This window comes from Drosophila biarmipes, chromosome 2L (genome assembly GCF_025231255.1).
Source record: "Drosophila biarmipes strain raj3 chromosome 2L, RU_DBia_V1.1, whole genome shotgun sequence".
NCBI lineage: Eukaryota > Metazoa > Arthropoda > Insecta > Diptera > Drosophilidae > Drosophila > Drosophila biarmipes.
In genome coordinates, this window is record NC_066612.1 from 22,638,097 (window position 1) to 22,653,416 (window position 15,320).

At 43.1% G+C, this 15,320-nt stretch overlaps 1 protein-coding gene across 1 annotated transcript in view; it reads left to right on the plus strand.

The window, feature by feature from the left end:
* The first annotated feature begins 432 nt into the window (after positions 1-432).
* Positions 433-15,320, plus strand: part of LOC108036743 (uncharacterized) — an 87,895-nt gene continuing 73,007 nt past the window's right edge. The window contains exon 1 of the mRNA XM_017113052.3: positions 433-2,492. Within this exon, the coding sequence (XP_016968541.1) occupies positions 1,485-2,492 (1,008 nt within the window). The 5' untranslated portion in view covers positions 433-1,484. The remainder of the gene's footprint in view (positions 2,493-15,320) is intronic.

Consider the following 15,320-nt stretch of genomic DNA (forward strand, 5'->3'; position numbering starts at 1 on the left):
AGCAATAGATAACGTTCCAAGGATGAGTGGTTTTTACCGACTTATTAGTAGGGTCCTAAAGGATCCGTCGTTTCTGACGGAAGTCTGCTTGCTCTTTCAAGGCGAAATAAATACGAATTTATGGCAATGAAGCAGAAAACAACAGTCGCATATTAAAGCGTAAGGTGATGGTTTCCTCAAATCAACATGGGATTGATAGGGCCAAATCCTCCAGGAGATCCCTCACATGATGGGGTGAAATGGGGTCGAAAGGCCCACCAGCGCGCCACCCGATAAACCTAAGAGTGCTCCCGCCAGAGAGCAGTTGGCGGCAAAGAGAACGCAAGCTCGAATTCGGCTTACTTTCGAGTTCGAAATCGGCCGGCAGTGCCGAGTCTCCATCGCATCGCGTATACGTTCGCAGCGATGTCGAGTTAAAAATTTTTTCGCTCTCAAACCGTTCGGACGTGTCGCTCTCCGTGCGAGGGTGTGTGAGTGCGAATATAAATATCGGGAAAAAGCTCGCACGTGCGACGCTTGCGAAAAGTAATTGGAAATATATATTTGCGAGGAGAGGGGCCCTGCAGGGCGGAATCCAAATAAATATTCGACGGCGAGTGCGAAAATAATTTGCAAGCGCAAGAAGATTATAAATAGTGCAGCACAACAGCAGCAACAACAACGGCAGCGGCAGCAGCTCAATAAAAGAATTTGTCAGGCGGCGTTTGTTGTTGTCCTCCCTCTCTCTCCCTCTGCCGCACTCGCTGCTGCTCTCCGCTCGCCTCTTCCGTCTCTGTCTGCCGGCCTTCGTCGCGAGTGTGCGTGTGTCTCCGCGTATCCGTGAGTGAGTGTGTGCAGCGCAAAGATAAAAAGTTGAGAAATTGAGATATACGAAATGAAATACAAAAATTCAACTTAAGAAATTGCGCCGAGGAAATTAAGTTATGGCGAAAATTTAATAAGTGCAGGGCATTGGAAAAGTGCGCACAAGTCTTACACAGCCGACCAACGCCGGCCGATGTATATTTCTATAAATACGACTGAAATAATATCGAAATATTCTAAACACGCGACAAAATAAAGAAAGAAAGAGCAATCCTGTGAGTGTGTTGTGTGTGAGCTGAAATGCCGTCGGCAAAATGCTAAATGCGAAAGGCAGCAAATAAGTTAGCTGGCAGGCAAATCAAACAAAACAAAAATCAACAAATGTGCCAAATTGTTAAGTGAAGGAACCGGACCGATTGGAAAATAGTCCTAAAACAAGTCGTAATGCAATAAATTCGGATCCCAACCGCAGTTCGAGTTAGAAAAAATTAAAAGTCTAAAACAATTGGTAAACAAAATAGCGAATTCTTACAGGGGATTCCAAAAGATCTACCTTGATCTTACGTAATCGTCTTCAGGAAAATGTTGCACGCCTGAAGGATACAAAGCATAACCTGCTAAGGATGGAATACTAGTGCAGTCCCAACGATCGAAACTGGTTATCAAAGTATCGCCCAAAAATGACCGAATACGTGACGCCCATGATCAGCACCGTCTTGAAGAAATACCAGACGAGTGCCACCAAATCGCTGCAGGGACCGGGACACACCCTGACATCCGCCGGTGTCCTTGACATCGCCACCAATGGAAGAAGTGACAGTCCTGGCCTGGGCTTGTCGAACGGAAAGTGTCAGGCCTCCCCACCAGTTGTGGCTCTTATAAAGAAGGAAATACTCAGCTCGCCAGAGCCCCAGGAACTTCACCACGAGTGCTCCTCGAGGGGCACGCCCCCACAGATATATCCGCCCGCCACGCCCCCCAGGGAACTGTCGCAGCCGATTCTATCCGTAGCGGATGCGGGATGCGGAGAACTCTACGAGACGAAGCTGGAGGGAAAGACCATAGGCTGCTTTTCCGTTGGCGGAGAAATGAGACTTTGCTTGCCCCAGTTTCTCAACAACGTCCTAAACGACTTTTCCCTGGAGCAGATCAACCGGATCTTCGATGAGCTGGGCATATATTGCTCGCAGTGCACGCCCGATCAGCTGGTGGAGTTCAAGGCCGCCAAGATCCTGCCGTCGGACGTTAAGGCCAGCGGGCTGATCACCAGGACCGACGCGGAGCGACTTTGTGCGGCTCTGCTCCATCGATCGGACCGGAATAGCTATGTGCCGATCGAGAGCTTGGCCAAGGGAGCGCTCAGCTTCCACGTTTATCACAAGTGCTTTGGCAAATGCGAGGGCATCTGCACCCCCGACATGTACTCGTACCAGAAGCCGACCTGCATCCAGTGCCTGGAGTGCGACGGCTGGTTTTCGCCGCAGAAGTTCGTGGGTCATGTGCACCGGAAGTTCGAGAACCAGACCTGTCACTGGGGCTTCGATTCGCGCAACTGGCACGACTACCTCCACGTGGCGCTGGATGTCGAGAACCGCGAGAAGTACCAGATCATCCTGGATCAGCTGAAGGAGGTTGAGCTCAAGGAGATGCACAAGGCGCAGCGTGAGCTGGACCACAAAAAAAGAAAGGTGGGTTTCAAGGAGCTTGTGACTTTTTAATACGTATTTCCGGGGATGCAATAGGCAGCGGTCGTTTATAGAAAAGATAGCTGCTTTTAGGTCCTTTACCTTGATCGCTTATGTCTGGCCCCATCGTAATTTTCTAATTAAAAATAGAATTTCTAGTTTCCCTCCTACCCCAGTCATAAAGAATGAGCTCAACCGACAAGTGTTGTTATCGGAAGCACATATGCTTCCCTGTTGGGCAGGTCAACAATTTCCCAGATCGATTGTTGCTAACTTGATAATCTCTTCGCCTTTCGTTCGCTCAATTGCCTCCCCCGTTTGAGAACTCACGTCGCCCCGGCCCTGATCTAATTTTTAAAATAATTATGCATATGAAGGAACGCCCCACGCCACAAGAGCGTATACGACACAGATAAAAGTATTTCAAAGGTGGCACTGCGGCCCCATATGCGGACGGCGAAGCTTCCATTCACATCCAATTCGATCTTCTTTAGCGACACTTTGTGTTCTCCGTTAAAAAGTGACAAAAAGTAGAGAAGCGCGCCGCAAATGTGCTACTATATAAAACTATGTGCACTATAAAAACGAATTTCACTGCGAGCCAGTTATAATGAATGCATAATAATTATAATTTCAACGCAGCTGCAGCTCATGGCGCTGGTTTGGCGGTCGGGGTGTAAAACATTTTTTCGGCTATGCCGTTTTTCCGATTATTTATTTAAACTACTTAATTTTATGCTTAAACAGCGCTCGCGAAATATTTCCACGCAAAAACAATAAATAATACATTTCGCTGGAGAACTGTTGTGTTTCGGAAATGGTTGTTGTTTAAAGCGTTGAAGAGCTGCCACTGCACTTTGCGGTTGCCAAAGCGTCTGCCGCTTCTCGGCATGTTTGCCGCCGCGGCAGCGCAGCAAGAAATGGGGCTTATTTGGGCATCTGCTCGATTCGCTGGCCCGTCTGCGCCTCGTTTAGAGCTGACTTTGTATGAAAAGTACTTATGCTGGCTTTATTTATTTGTTTAAATTAATTTCTGTGGAATACGAGCCATTAGCCCTGCAAGTTTCGGTCCTGTATTCTGTATCTAGGGTACCTCCTCTTCCAAAGCCCTCCGCGTTTACTTGCTTCTGTTCTGCGCCCAACCGGTGTGTGCGCCATGAAATCCGCGTCGACCAGCTTCAATGCTAAATATTCAGCAAATAATAATAATGAGCCAGTGCGAGCGAGACGGTGCGAGGGTGCGACCGGGATGGGCTGAGTGGCGGGTGGGGGGAGGGGATCTGAGCGAGGGGTAGCAACAAAAATAAATCGCAAACCGGTTGCCTACATTGTCTGCCGAGAAGCCTCTGTACTTTGCTCGTGGTCGTTTGGTTGGCATGGGCCCTCGTCTCGTTATGGGATGTGGATGTGTTTTCCGTCTGGCAAGTCGGATCCAAGTCGGATCGGTTGCATTGGATTGTATCTGAGCAGAGCCCGTGGAATCCCTGGAGCGGGAACGGGTCTGGGAGGGGAAACTGAAGTCAAAGTCGTTGAAATAGCGAAACAAACAGCTTGCGGCACAGCAAACGATCAAAACATAGATTATTAAAACAAAAGAAGCAACATATTGATTGAGAATTGCATTCTAAAACATTGGTTTCCTAAAAACCACAAGACATTAATAATTAACAGGAAAGGAAGTTAACTTCGTCAAGCCGAAGTTTGTATACCTCTGCAGTTATAAAAATAATCAATAATTTTATTAAATTGAATTCGAAATTCTTAAAAATATAAAAATTTATATTCCCAATATTATAGGATAATATGTCAAAAAGCCTGAAAGCTATAATTTGTTTCACATTATTTCCCTCCAATTATCCGATCGTTCAATGGCAGCTATATGATATAGACGTCCGATTTTGATGTAATTTAATTCGAAATTCAAAACCAAATAAAAAATGTTATTTGCAAGCGTAGGAGGTTATAAGTTAAAAAACACCGAAGATATAATTTTTCAATATTATTTTAGCACTAATTTTCCGATTGTTTCTATAGGAGCTATATGATATAGTCGTCCGATTTGATAAAATTTAATCCGAAATTCAGACCTAGTTTAAAAATGTTATATCCAAGCTTAGAAAGGTATATGTTAAAAAACACGAAAGATATAAATTTTTTAAAATTTTTTCCCCGATTGTTCCTATGGGAGCTATAAGATATAGTTGTCCGATCCGGCTGGTTCCGACTTATATACTACCTGCAATAGAAAGAAGACTTTTGGGAAAGTTTCAGCACGACGGACAGACAGACGTACGGACAGACGGACATGGCTTGATCGACTCGTATTGTGACGCTGATCAAGAATATATATACTTTATGGGGTCGGAAACGTCTCCTTCACTGCGTTGCAAACTTCTGACTGAAATCATTATACCCCCTGCAAGGGTATAAAAAGGCGGCGCTAGAAAAAAATGATTTTGCCACCTTTTTATCAAACTGCAACATATCGACTTGGTCTATTTCTTTCCTCTTATTCTCTCTTATATAAAATCTCTCGCCCAAGTCGCAATTTGGACTTTAATATAAATCGGAAACTTCAATTTCGAGTCGCAAATTTTTGGAATTTCTTACTTTGAAATCAAGCTTATTTGTTTGTTATGGCGCCAACAGGTTTATGTTTTTTCTTTTCGAAGTGTTTTGTTATTTTTTCTGCTTTGATTTTTTGGGTTTTGTGTTGCTCGCCCATTGCTCATAAAATTTTTAAATTTATGCTAATCTCTTTTATTAATTGTGTTGTGTTAGCCGTTGTCATTCATCTTGTTTTTCTGGTTGTTTGAATAGAATCGAAACGGAATTCAGTAGATAGCACGTTCCTGGACTGTAAGAGAGTAAAAAAGTGAGAAAAAGCTCCTAGTCATATTTTGATGACTTATCAATGTTTTTGGGCACATTTCTGATAAGGTGCTCTGTTCGGTGCGCTCTGTTAACCACGTTTTTGCAAAATCCAAAATCGACTCGGGGCTTTCGGTTAATTTTCCACTAGTTAAGATTAAGTTGAGTTCACTGTTGATAAGAAACGGCAAAAGTTTGTGGCCCGCCTTTTACGAGACCTATTAATATTTTATGACCGTGCATACGCCATGTGGGGCCATCATGAAACACAAATTAAATTCACTTAATTTGTTTCGGATTTAAACATGAAGCTTTCTTTTGGAATAATCTGAAATGAATAACTTTTAGCGGTGTTTAAATAGAAGGAGGGCTATACAAGAATATTAATACTATTTATGTAAATAATTGTGAAAAATTTGATTTTTTTTCCGCTAAATGTGTTTTTTTATTTATTTAAAAACAAGTTGCTGTTGACGGACACAGTATTATGGCTGGAAACAAAAACCTTTCGATTGCTATAAAAAAAGTATGCCACACCCACTCTAACGCCCACAAAAGGTCATAACGCTTAAATTTGTCTGCCGCTCATATTACCATATATTAAAATAGCTTGTAGGTGGCGCTTCACAATATCGTTTTGGTGCTTTTATATCTCCATTCCATTTTTGATCTCTTAAGCGAGTAACGGGTATCTGATAGTCGAGGCACTCGACTATAGCGCTATAGGGCTTGTGACTCTAATCCTCAAGCTATTGTATAATATCAAATATTATTGATAAACTCTATTTTTATGATCCATTTAATCTATGTTAGTGCATGAAATAGTTACTTTCGCGATTTTCCCTTAAGATGAAATCGGCTTAACCTGATGGATCTGCTTATCCGACTTCCAAGTTCAATATATTACTCAGTCGGGTTTTGCATTTTTTAGTTTCCCCACTCTACTGCAAACTGTCAGCTGGCGATTTGATAAGCGCGATAAGCTAAGAGCGGTCTTTTGCCCACCAGCCGGACAGCACTTCCCCCCTTTCTGGCCCTCTGTCAGCAATAGATTGGTCTGCGGGCAGGTCTCCAGACTGAACTTTTCCCAACCCACCCAACTTGTCATGTGATGTTCGCTTGTTCTTTCGCTCTGCTGATCTCCTCCGTTCTCCTTGCTGTTTTTCATTCTGTTGCCATATTACTATTAGCAAAAACCTAAGACACACGACAAGGCGAGAGAAAAAAGAAAACAGTGGTTGCTCGTAAGGAAATAATTTTAAAGAATTATAATTTAAAATTGTTTGGACTAAAATATTGAACAAGTCAATTATGCTTTACGTACAATTTTTATTATAACAGAGTTTCTCCAAGGTCCAAACTCTAGATGGTGCATAAGCAAAAAACACCAAGGATGGTAAATAAAATACGACGCGTATTAGGTTTTACTTCCGTTTTAAATTAAACCTATTAAAGTACCAAATCTAGAACAAATTTTGTATATGAATATATATATATACTTTAACTACATGAACAAATATCTACAACTAAATTTGCCAGGTACCACTGTAAAAGATGTTCCATGTTGCAGAAGGTGCGGCCTGTTGCTTGCGTTTAAGGGAGGGCAGGACGTTTTTGGAAGGCGGGGGATTCGTTAGTGCAGAAGGTGTATTCTCTGCGCTGTACATCTTTATGCTTTTTTGCATACATTTATCGGCGCCGTCTTGCTCTCCTTGTTGTTCCTGGAGTTGCCTCCTCAGTTATTTTCCCTGTAGTTGTGGTGATTGGTGCCTGGGACAGGTGTGTGCCTCAGTCGGCAGTGCTGCTCTAAAGTCTTCTTTTCATAGGCAACCTTTTTATGCGGTGTCTATCGCAGATCTTACATCTAAATAGGCTGACGTCGTCGTTGCTTGTTATTGCAGTTCTGTTGGTGGGCAAGAAGCCCCTTTACGTCCAACCTCCCTTGAGCCATTCCACCAACCAACCTGATTTCCAGCCTCGTCTCGGGAAGATCCCGCCGACTGCCCCTTTTCGGTACCTTCCATTTGAGATATCATATACTCTCATATCATTATACCCTTGCAGAGAGTGTTTATGATTTCTGTCGGTAGTTTGCAGTGCAGTGAAGAAGACGTTTCCGATATTGAATATATGTTCTTGATCGGCATCACTGGACGAATCAATCCAGCCATGTCCGTCTGTCCGTCCGTCTGTCTGTCCGTCAATTTCTACGCAAACTAGTCTCTCACTTTTTAAGCTATGGGGCTGAAACTTTTCCACAAGGCTTCTTTCTTCTGCAAGTAGTTCCTAAGTCAGAACCTGCCGGACCGGACAATAATATCTTAAAGCTCACATAGAAAAAATAAAAAAAAAATATTTGTTGCATTAAATCTTTTTCAATAAGTTCTGAATTTCGAATTTAATTTTAATTTTAACGATCGGAAAATTGGTGGGAAAAAATATGTGAAACAAGTTATAGCTTCGGTGTTTTTTGACATATGTATTACTTTATTTGCAATTCTATAAATTGCAAGGGTATACCAAGTTCTGCTATCCGAAGTTATCTTCGTTTCTTGTTTTTATTTGAAAGCTCGAGAGTTAATTTGATCTTTCGATTTCGTTAATGTTGCTGCTCTCCAAAGCCAATCACTTGATTTAAAAGATGTTTTTCTGATTATGTGCTCCGCAGAGGAATCAAAAAATTAGAAAACATATTTAAATAGCCCAAACGTGTTTAGACAGTGTATTTTGTCTCGGATGAGGATAAAATGTACTACGAAATGTGCGAAAATTCGACAACTGTTAAAATACTCTTCATAATTTAGTTAAATAAATAAAAGTTTATCTTTTTTTATTTGTGAACAATAGTAGCTCCAGCTACAATCAAAGAAAGGTATTTGGTAATTTTCAACTACCTCTAACTCTTTTGAAAAAGAAGAATTTAAATAAATCTAAAGGTAAATTTAAATATCGAGTAGCTAAGGGGAAATTATTGGACTCGTAGTTTGAATTCCGAAAGTTATCTACGCATTATTCAACCAACCGATCCATTGACCTCGTTCTCATCTCGCTCCCATTGTTAATTGCTACTGTCGAATAGGCATAGCGCATTTCTAAGCAAATGTACTTGTTTATATATTCATTAATATAATATTTAATAATTTTTCTTTACCAATCGACTCGGCCGTCTGAGCCGTGAGCTTCGAGCAGTACGAGGTCGCCTTGAGTGGTCCGCTATTCTTATCAGGTGCTGTTCTCTCCGAACAGAGCATACCCTATCAGTTGATATTCTCGTTATCGCTTCTGCCGGTCACCCTGCCTCTTCTCCCGATTCCCTGGTGCAGTTCTCCCTGCTCCATTATCCAGTTATCTAGACCGGGGGTCAGCATTAACCCACGTCTAAGCGTCTTATTCTGCGGCAGACGTGACAAAATTTGCATGGCGATTAAATCGGTAACCCGCTGTCTTTTTCGCCCTGTCTAGCCCTGTCTCTGTCTGTAGTTTATCTAAAATCTCTGAGCTTTGGGCCAGCATTTTTTTGTGTTTTGCGCATTGTTTACCAGCGATTTCCTAGTGTCATTTCCCATCTTTCCTCGGTTTCTTGTCCGGCGTTTCCGTCGCAAGTTGTCGGCAAAAGTGGGGAGCAGCAGGGGAAATACACCGAAAAGAAAAACATCTTTTGGGTGAATATGAAGGAGAAATAATTAAAAAAGCATTTTTATTCAGTTTGTTGTAACATTGCCCCGTATGTCGTAAGCATATAATATAGTGCACTGTTTAGAATCCTTAGATCCGCTATTCATGACAAATTATATTTTTCCTCAGTGCAGAAAGGAGAAGGTGAGAAGGGGAGGCTATGGCTAAACAGTTTACACCTGGCACAGGTGACTGGCAATGACGACTTGCTTCACTGGTTAGCTTTGCAAAACAAAAAATGAAGGGGAAGGGGTTCTAGTCTGGTTTTGGTTCTGGGTCTTGAACTTGTTTGCTTCCTTCCTATTTGCTTAACGAGCTCCCGCCGCTTCTCCAGCTATTTCTATTTTATTCGTCTCCCCTGGCCAAGTGCCTTTCTTCTTAACAATCATCGCTAATTGATCAGGCCCAGCCAAGTCTATAGCAATTCACATTTTCGTTCGGCTTGTAGTTTGACAATCTTTGCCATACGTTTGCAACCTAGAGAAGAAAGAGTCTGTATAAGCCGTGTGCGACAGCAATGAAAGAGTAATAGGTATTTTTCCACGTTTTCAGTAAAAGTACGTTGTGGCTATAACATGCCAACTTTCTGTGGACGCTTATTACTTGTATCTTCGAGAGAAGCACACAATATTCGAGGAATGTCGCTCCTTAAAAATATATATTTCCATATTTTTCAGTGTAGGACTTTCAGTAAGGACTTGAATTAAAACTAGTGGGCAATGCGAATATTTAAACTACAGTTAAAAAAAGAACAAACTAGGTTTCCCACGGTTTGGAATTCCCTTTTCAAAAACAAAATTGTTGCCAAATTGTGCATACCGAAAGCGAAAATTCAGAATGAAATCAGTGAATGATTGGCCAAACAATTAATTTGATATCTTCTGGCCTCCATTGGGCTTTTGCCAGCCCACTTGGAAACATAATCGCCACAATTGTAATGTTTTGATTGACAGCTGGCGTAATTTAAGACTTGACATTCGTTTTATAGGGCAGTCTGATAATGATGATGCATGATCCAGCTTCTCGATTTCCCAACCTCCGCCCATTTTCCGACCTCCCAGCCGTCTTGTTTTCAGCTGGCTTACATCTTAATCTTATTCCCCGCCTTTCCGCAGCCCCAAAACTTTCACACGCGATGTGTGATGACGAAAAATTCTATAACAATTGTCGATTTGTTTCTTCGCTTTTTTGTTTGGCTGTTTTGAATTTCAACTGCTACTCGTGTTGAGCGCTCGGAGAAATTCTAGACGTTCAGGTGTCACTGATGTTGTAGGTGTTTCTGCGGGGAATCGCATTGAAGTTGCTGCTGTCACTGTTGCAGCCGCTTGGCGGTGCGCATGAGCGAGCATTGAGCAGCAGCAAAAATAGTGGAAGCAATGCCGGCAGCAACAACGAAGTACACAAGAAAAATAATAAATTACATTTATGCATCATAAAAGGTTATAAAATCATTTTGAGAAATAACAGCCGTTATATTTATATAAGATATAAGTAAGCACTTACAGTAAACGTTCGTTTTCAAAATCCCAATTAATAGTAAAACAGGCGATTTTTTATCGTAGTGCACCAACCAAGTCAACGTCAACTGCGAATTTCGCGCGACATGGCGGCAACAGCAGACCCAGCCCGATTTCCCTGGCTGCCAAACACCCAACACCCTCCCCTTTCCCACCTGGCAGCCCGGCTTGTTGTAAATGATATTGTCGTCACACCAATGCAAATACACGTAGCCGACAGAAGCATTGTGTGGTGGCTGCCGCACTCTGGTTTCTGCTGCCCTGCCTGCCACTCCCTCCATTCCGCCCCTATCCTCTCCCCTATTCGATTCGCCACAAAATGCAACAAACCTCAAAAGCAGCAACAATAGCGGGAGTGACTACAATAACAAGAACGATGACGCTGCTAATATCGTAGGCCCAAAGCATAAGTCTGATTTCGACATTGAACAAAATTTGAACAGGCTCAGAAATAGTTTTCTAGTTTTTAGAATGTTTTCTAGCTTCAACTTTAAACCCTTATTTGTGATTTTGAAAAATATGTAATGCCATCTTCATTATTACTTATCTGACGTCTTCGATACATAGATATTTCCGAATTCAGTGCGTTTTCTTTACCTACACAGAGAGGAAAAACCAAGAACATTGTGCTTGAACTGAGAACATTAGTTCTTAAAACCGTGTAAGCACAAATGTGCTCATTTTGAGCTGAATGTTCTTAATTTTAGAATTAAATGGTAGGAACTAAAAAAGTGAAATGAGTTGATTTCGTTCCATTTTCAAGTTGGTTTCGGTTTTAATTTAAGAATATATTTGGATCAATATAATAATATTTTTCTATTGATTTTATCTGAATTTGGGATTAAAAGAAAAATAAGCTCAAATCGTTCTTAAAATAAGCCAAATACAAGATTGAAACCCTTCCCAAAAAACTGCTTTATAATATTTGGTTTGTAATAGTTTTATACTTTTATATAATTGTAATATGTATTTAATGTGTAATTACTTACAGGCTTTATTCTTTTATAATATTAAGGTATATATTATACATACTTACATACTATTTTAAAGCTCAAAGAACTAAGCAATTTATACTTACCTTGACGAATTTTCCTAGCCAGCTGTTGACCGAAAGATACTAACGCGTTATAAAATATCCGCAACACGCCAATTCAAGTCGAAATGCAACTCCCTTATTGTTCTATTAGTCCTTTCCGTTCTTACGCTAAGAACGTTTTGAGATTATTGGGTTTCTGAGTACGAATTGAATTTGATTTAACCAAATTTTAGGTACAGACTCAACTTGATTCAATCACAAAGGGAACATTTTGAGCTCAAAAAATTCGTTCTCATTTTAAGAACATTTTCAACTCAGATGACGACGTCAGAATTCTCTCTGTGTATCCAAAGTTAATTCAGCAATTATGCCAAATTTGACATTTTTGATTCATAATCAGGAAAATGGCCTTGAAAATGTCTGAGCTGAAAATGTTTTTAGTTCTCAAAGCCGACCATAAACAATTTTTTCTCCAGGGCATTGAGTCTTCGCAAATGGCAGTCGAATTAGTCATCTGTCTGCCAGCTGTTAGGCCCTTTCTAGGCCCCCTGACGCCTCCCCTGCCAACATTTGTTGCTGCAGTCAGCGAACTATAAAAATCGTACATTGTTGCGCCTCCCACTGAAAGTCCGGCCCGCGATTGTTGCTTGCATACTCTGCTGCCTTAATTGGCGCTCGCAAATTGTGCTCGTATCCCCGAAGGGGCTATGGGCCCGAACCCTCAAAACCCAACCGCTTTTCACCTTCCCGCAAAATAAGCCCTAGCCCAAGCCCGTGTTGATGATGATGATGGGAATGACGTAGGCTCTGCCCCGTCTCTTTCGCACGCCATATCCCTGTCTCTTTCGGATCAACCCGGGGAGGTCTTTTGGAACGGGCACGCGACTGGCGACTTGCGATGTCGAGACACTGTTCGCCGCCTAATGAAATATTAGAAGCTGACGGGGCGACGAAGACGAAACCCGAAGTGGGCTGGGAGGCAGGCGAAAAAGGGGAGGTGCTGCGGGAGGGTTCTAGGGGTCCGGGTTCTGGGGTACCAGATTCATGGCTGGTTCACGTAATTATAACGTAGGTGCGGAAGAGACGACAATGTCGCCGGTGGGTTCGCTGATTCTGCTGGTGATGGGCACAGGGGTTGTGTTTTTGCAGCTGTAATTGATGAGACGCTTGCTGCACTCTCGTCGACTTTTCTCCCAGTCTTTCTCCTGTTTTATTAGCTCCTCAGCTCACTCGAAAAAATATTCCATAGGTTCTTCAATTAGAAAAATCAAACTTTAAAACACAATATTTTAAAAATAAGTATTTAAATACAAGGGCTTTTATCAATATAATCTGTATCCAATGGGTTTGAATGATTGATTTCAAAATTAAAGCATTTATCTAAAAGGTGGCCACAGGCCCCTTCTCGAGTGCCGGCTAGCATTTCTCGGAAAGATGAAGTCCCTGCTAAGAAAATGAGTGCTTGTCGAGCCTGAATTTCAGTGCAGGGAATCGCGAAACTGGCCCTTAAGTCATAAGGTTGAGGTACGCTTCATTGAAAACTTCCATTCCGTTTAAAAAATATATTGTTCAACATACCTTTATTCTGACTTCTTTAAGTGCACGCTCACTGTGTTTACGGAAATGTTGAGACAGCGCAAGCCAAGCAAGCGACCTCTTTATTGAGCCCTCACCCTACACTTGCCGCCGCCCCAGTCCATCCCGCCCCCCGCAGCCCCGCCCACTTCCGCCTGGCGTCCCATCACCGTCCCATCACCACCCCCTCCACGCCCAGCCCGCCCTACCGTCGGGCGCTTCTTCTCTGCGCACTTGACGCCGCATTGTGCAATGTATTGACTTTTTACACGTGACAGGCAATTGACGAGTTGCCATTGTAGTTGCTGTTGCCGTTGGCTCGTGTTGCTGCTGCTGCCGTGCTCGAGTTGCTGTTGCTGTTGCTGCTGTCGTGTTGCTGCTGCTGCTGCCGGCAAGTGTCTGGGGCATCGCTCGTCTAATTGCTGTTGCTGTTGCAGTTGTCTGACCCTTTGCCGGCACATGTACAAATGAATAATTATGAGTAGACTCAAGACAGAATCAATCGTTCAGGTTTTCTCGGGAGCTTTTCCGTCTGTTCTGGATTGACTTTTGACCCCGCCGGCAGCAGGCACGCACTTGCAGCTGTGAACTTGAGGTGCCGAATGCAACGGACGTTGCCACTGCTGCTGCTTCCTAACAACTGAATGTCCATAAACTTGATGGACTCAAATCTTCAAAATTGATATTGAAGCACAGGCGACCTGCGATTACGAAGCATGCAAAGATCTCAGAAAGTTCCTGAGCACGTGTTGCTGCTGTGATGTATTGTACCCGGGGGCGCCAAGCTTTGTATAACGTCGAGAGGAGTTTTTGATTTTTAAATCTTTTCTTTTACAGAGTGTTGGGGTTGTGCCTTATGCTGCTGGGGAAACCGTCTCAATGCCATGCAAGTGAGTGAGTTTACCCAACATCTGCTGCTCATCGGCGAAAAGTGGCTAATGCTGCTGCGCCAGCAACAAGTTCATTTTCGGTGTCTTGCCCGCCGCTTGGTAAGCTTCGGCAGTTGCCAGTTGCAACTTGTTGGCATTGCCTCTTTTAGAGCCCAATTGCCGGCGGCCACGCCCCGAAAATCGCCTACTTTGCGCCTCAATTATGCCAATTGCCGCTGCAGCAGAGCCATGACCTTAAAAAGGCAGCATGGAAATTGTCTGAGTCGCTGGCTCGTTTCAGTTGCCGCCTTCGCAGCCCCACCCCTTCAGCCCCTTCAGTTACCCCTCGCACCCCTCCGCTTTGAAAATGCTGCAGCTGTTTGATGTGCGTTGCTGTCGTCGCAGTCGCCGTAGTTGTCTGCCAACGTTTTCGCCGTCTGCCGTCGGGCCAATTGTGTCTGCACTCGGAGAAATCGGAGGTACGGACGAAGATTCTAAATTGGTATCTTTCGAGTTCTTCTGGGTCTGCGGATTTAATACCCGTTACTTGCAGAGTAAAAAGTCCTTTTGTCCGTCCGTCCTTCATACGGACTGCGGAGGAACTCTGAGATATCGGGAACCTTATAACCTAGAAAGAGGGAACTCGGCATGCAGATTCTTCAGGTTCTTGCGCAGCGTAAGTGTGCAGCTCGAGTTATGCAATTCCTAGCCAAACATTCGTCCGGCCAACAGAAGAAAGAGGGGCAAGGAAGGGAGGGCTGGCGAATTTTGGTTAAATATTTTAAGTGGATCTTGCCATGCGCTCTAAGGTTGTCTCGAAACTTAACGCATTTGACCCACTAACAAAGAGGCAACAGTCGGCTGTGCTACGGATGGGGAAAATGTTGGCCAAGGAGAGGCTGAACGAGCGGGGAAAACGGACCACCAGAACAGACCAGACCATGGCCAAGCAATTTTCCATCGGTTTTGTTTTTCGTTCGGTGGCCATTCGCATTTTCGAGTTAATTACGCCTCGCATTGTTGTCGTTCGTAAGAGTTCTCGCTGGGACGGCTGAGGACAGATGAGTCAGTCACCTTGCCACCAAAAAACATATTCCCCATCTTACAGATGAAATCCAATTGAAATCAGTTCGCACAGCTCATGCGAATTTCTCTAGAAATTCGTTTGAAGGAATTCTTCATTCAGACTGTGAAAATGTGGTGGGCGTGGTCCCCGGCGACAAGCGACAAACAAATTTGACTGCCAACAAGCGGGGAAATTTCTAAATATTTGTTGCAGCTTTTTCCG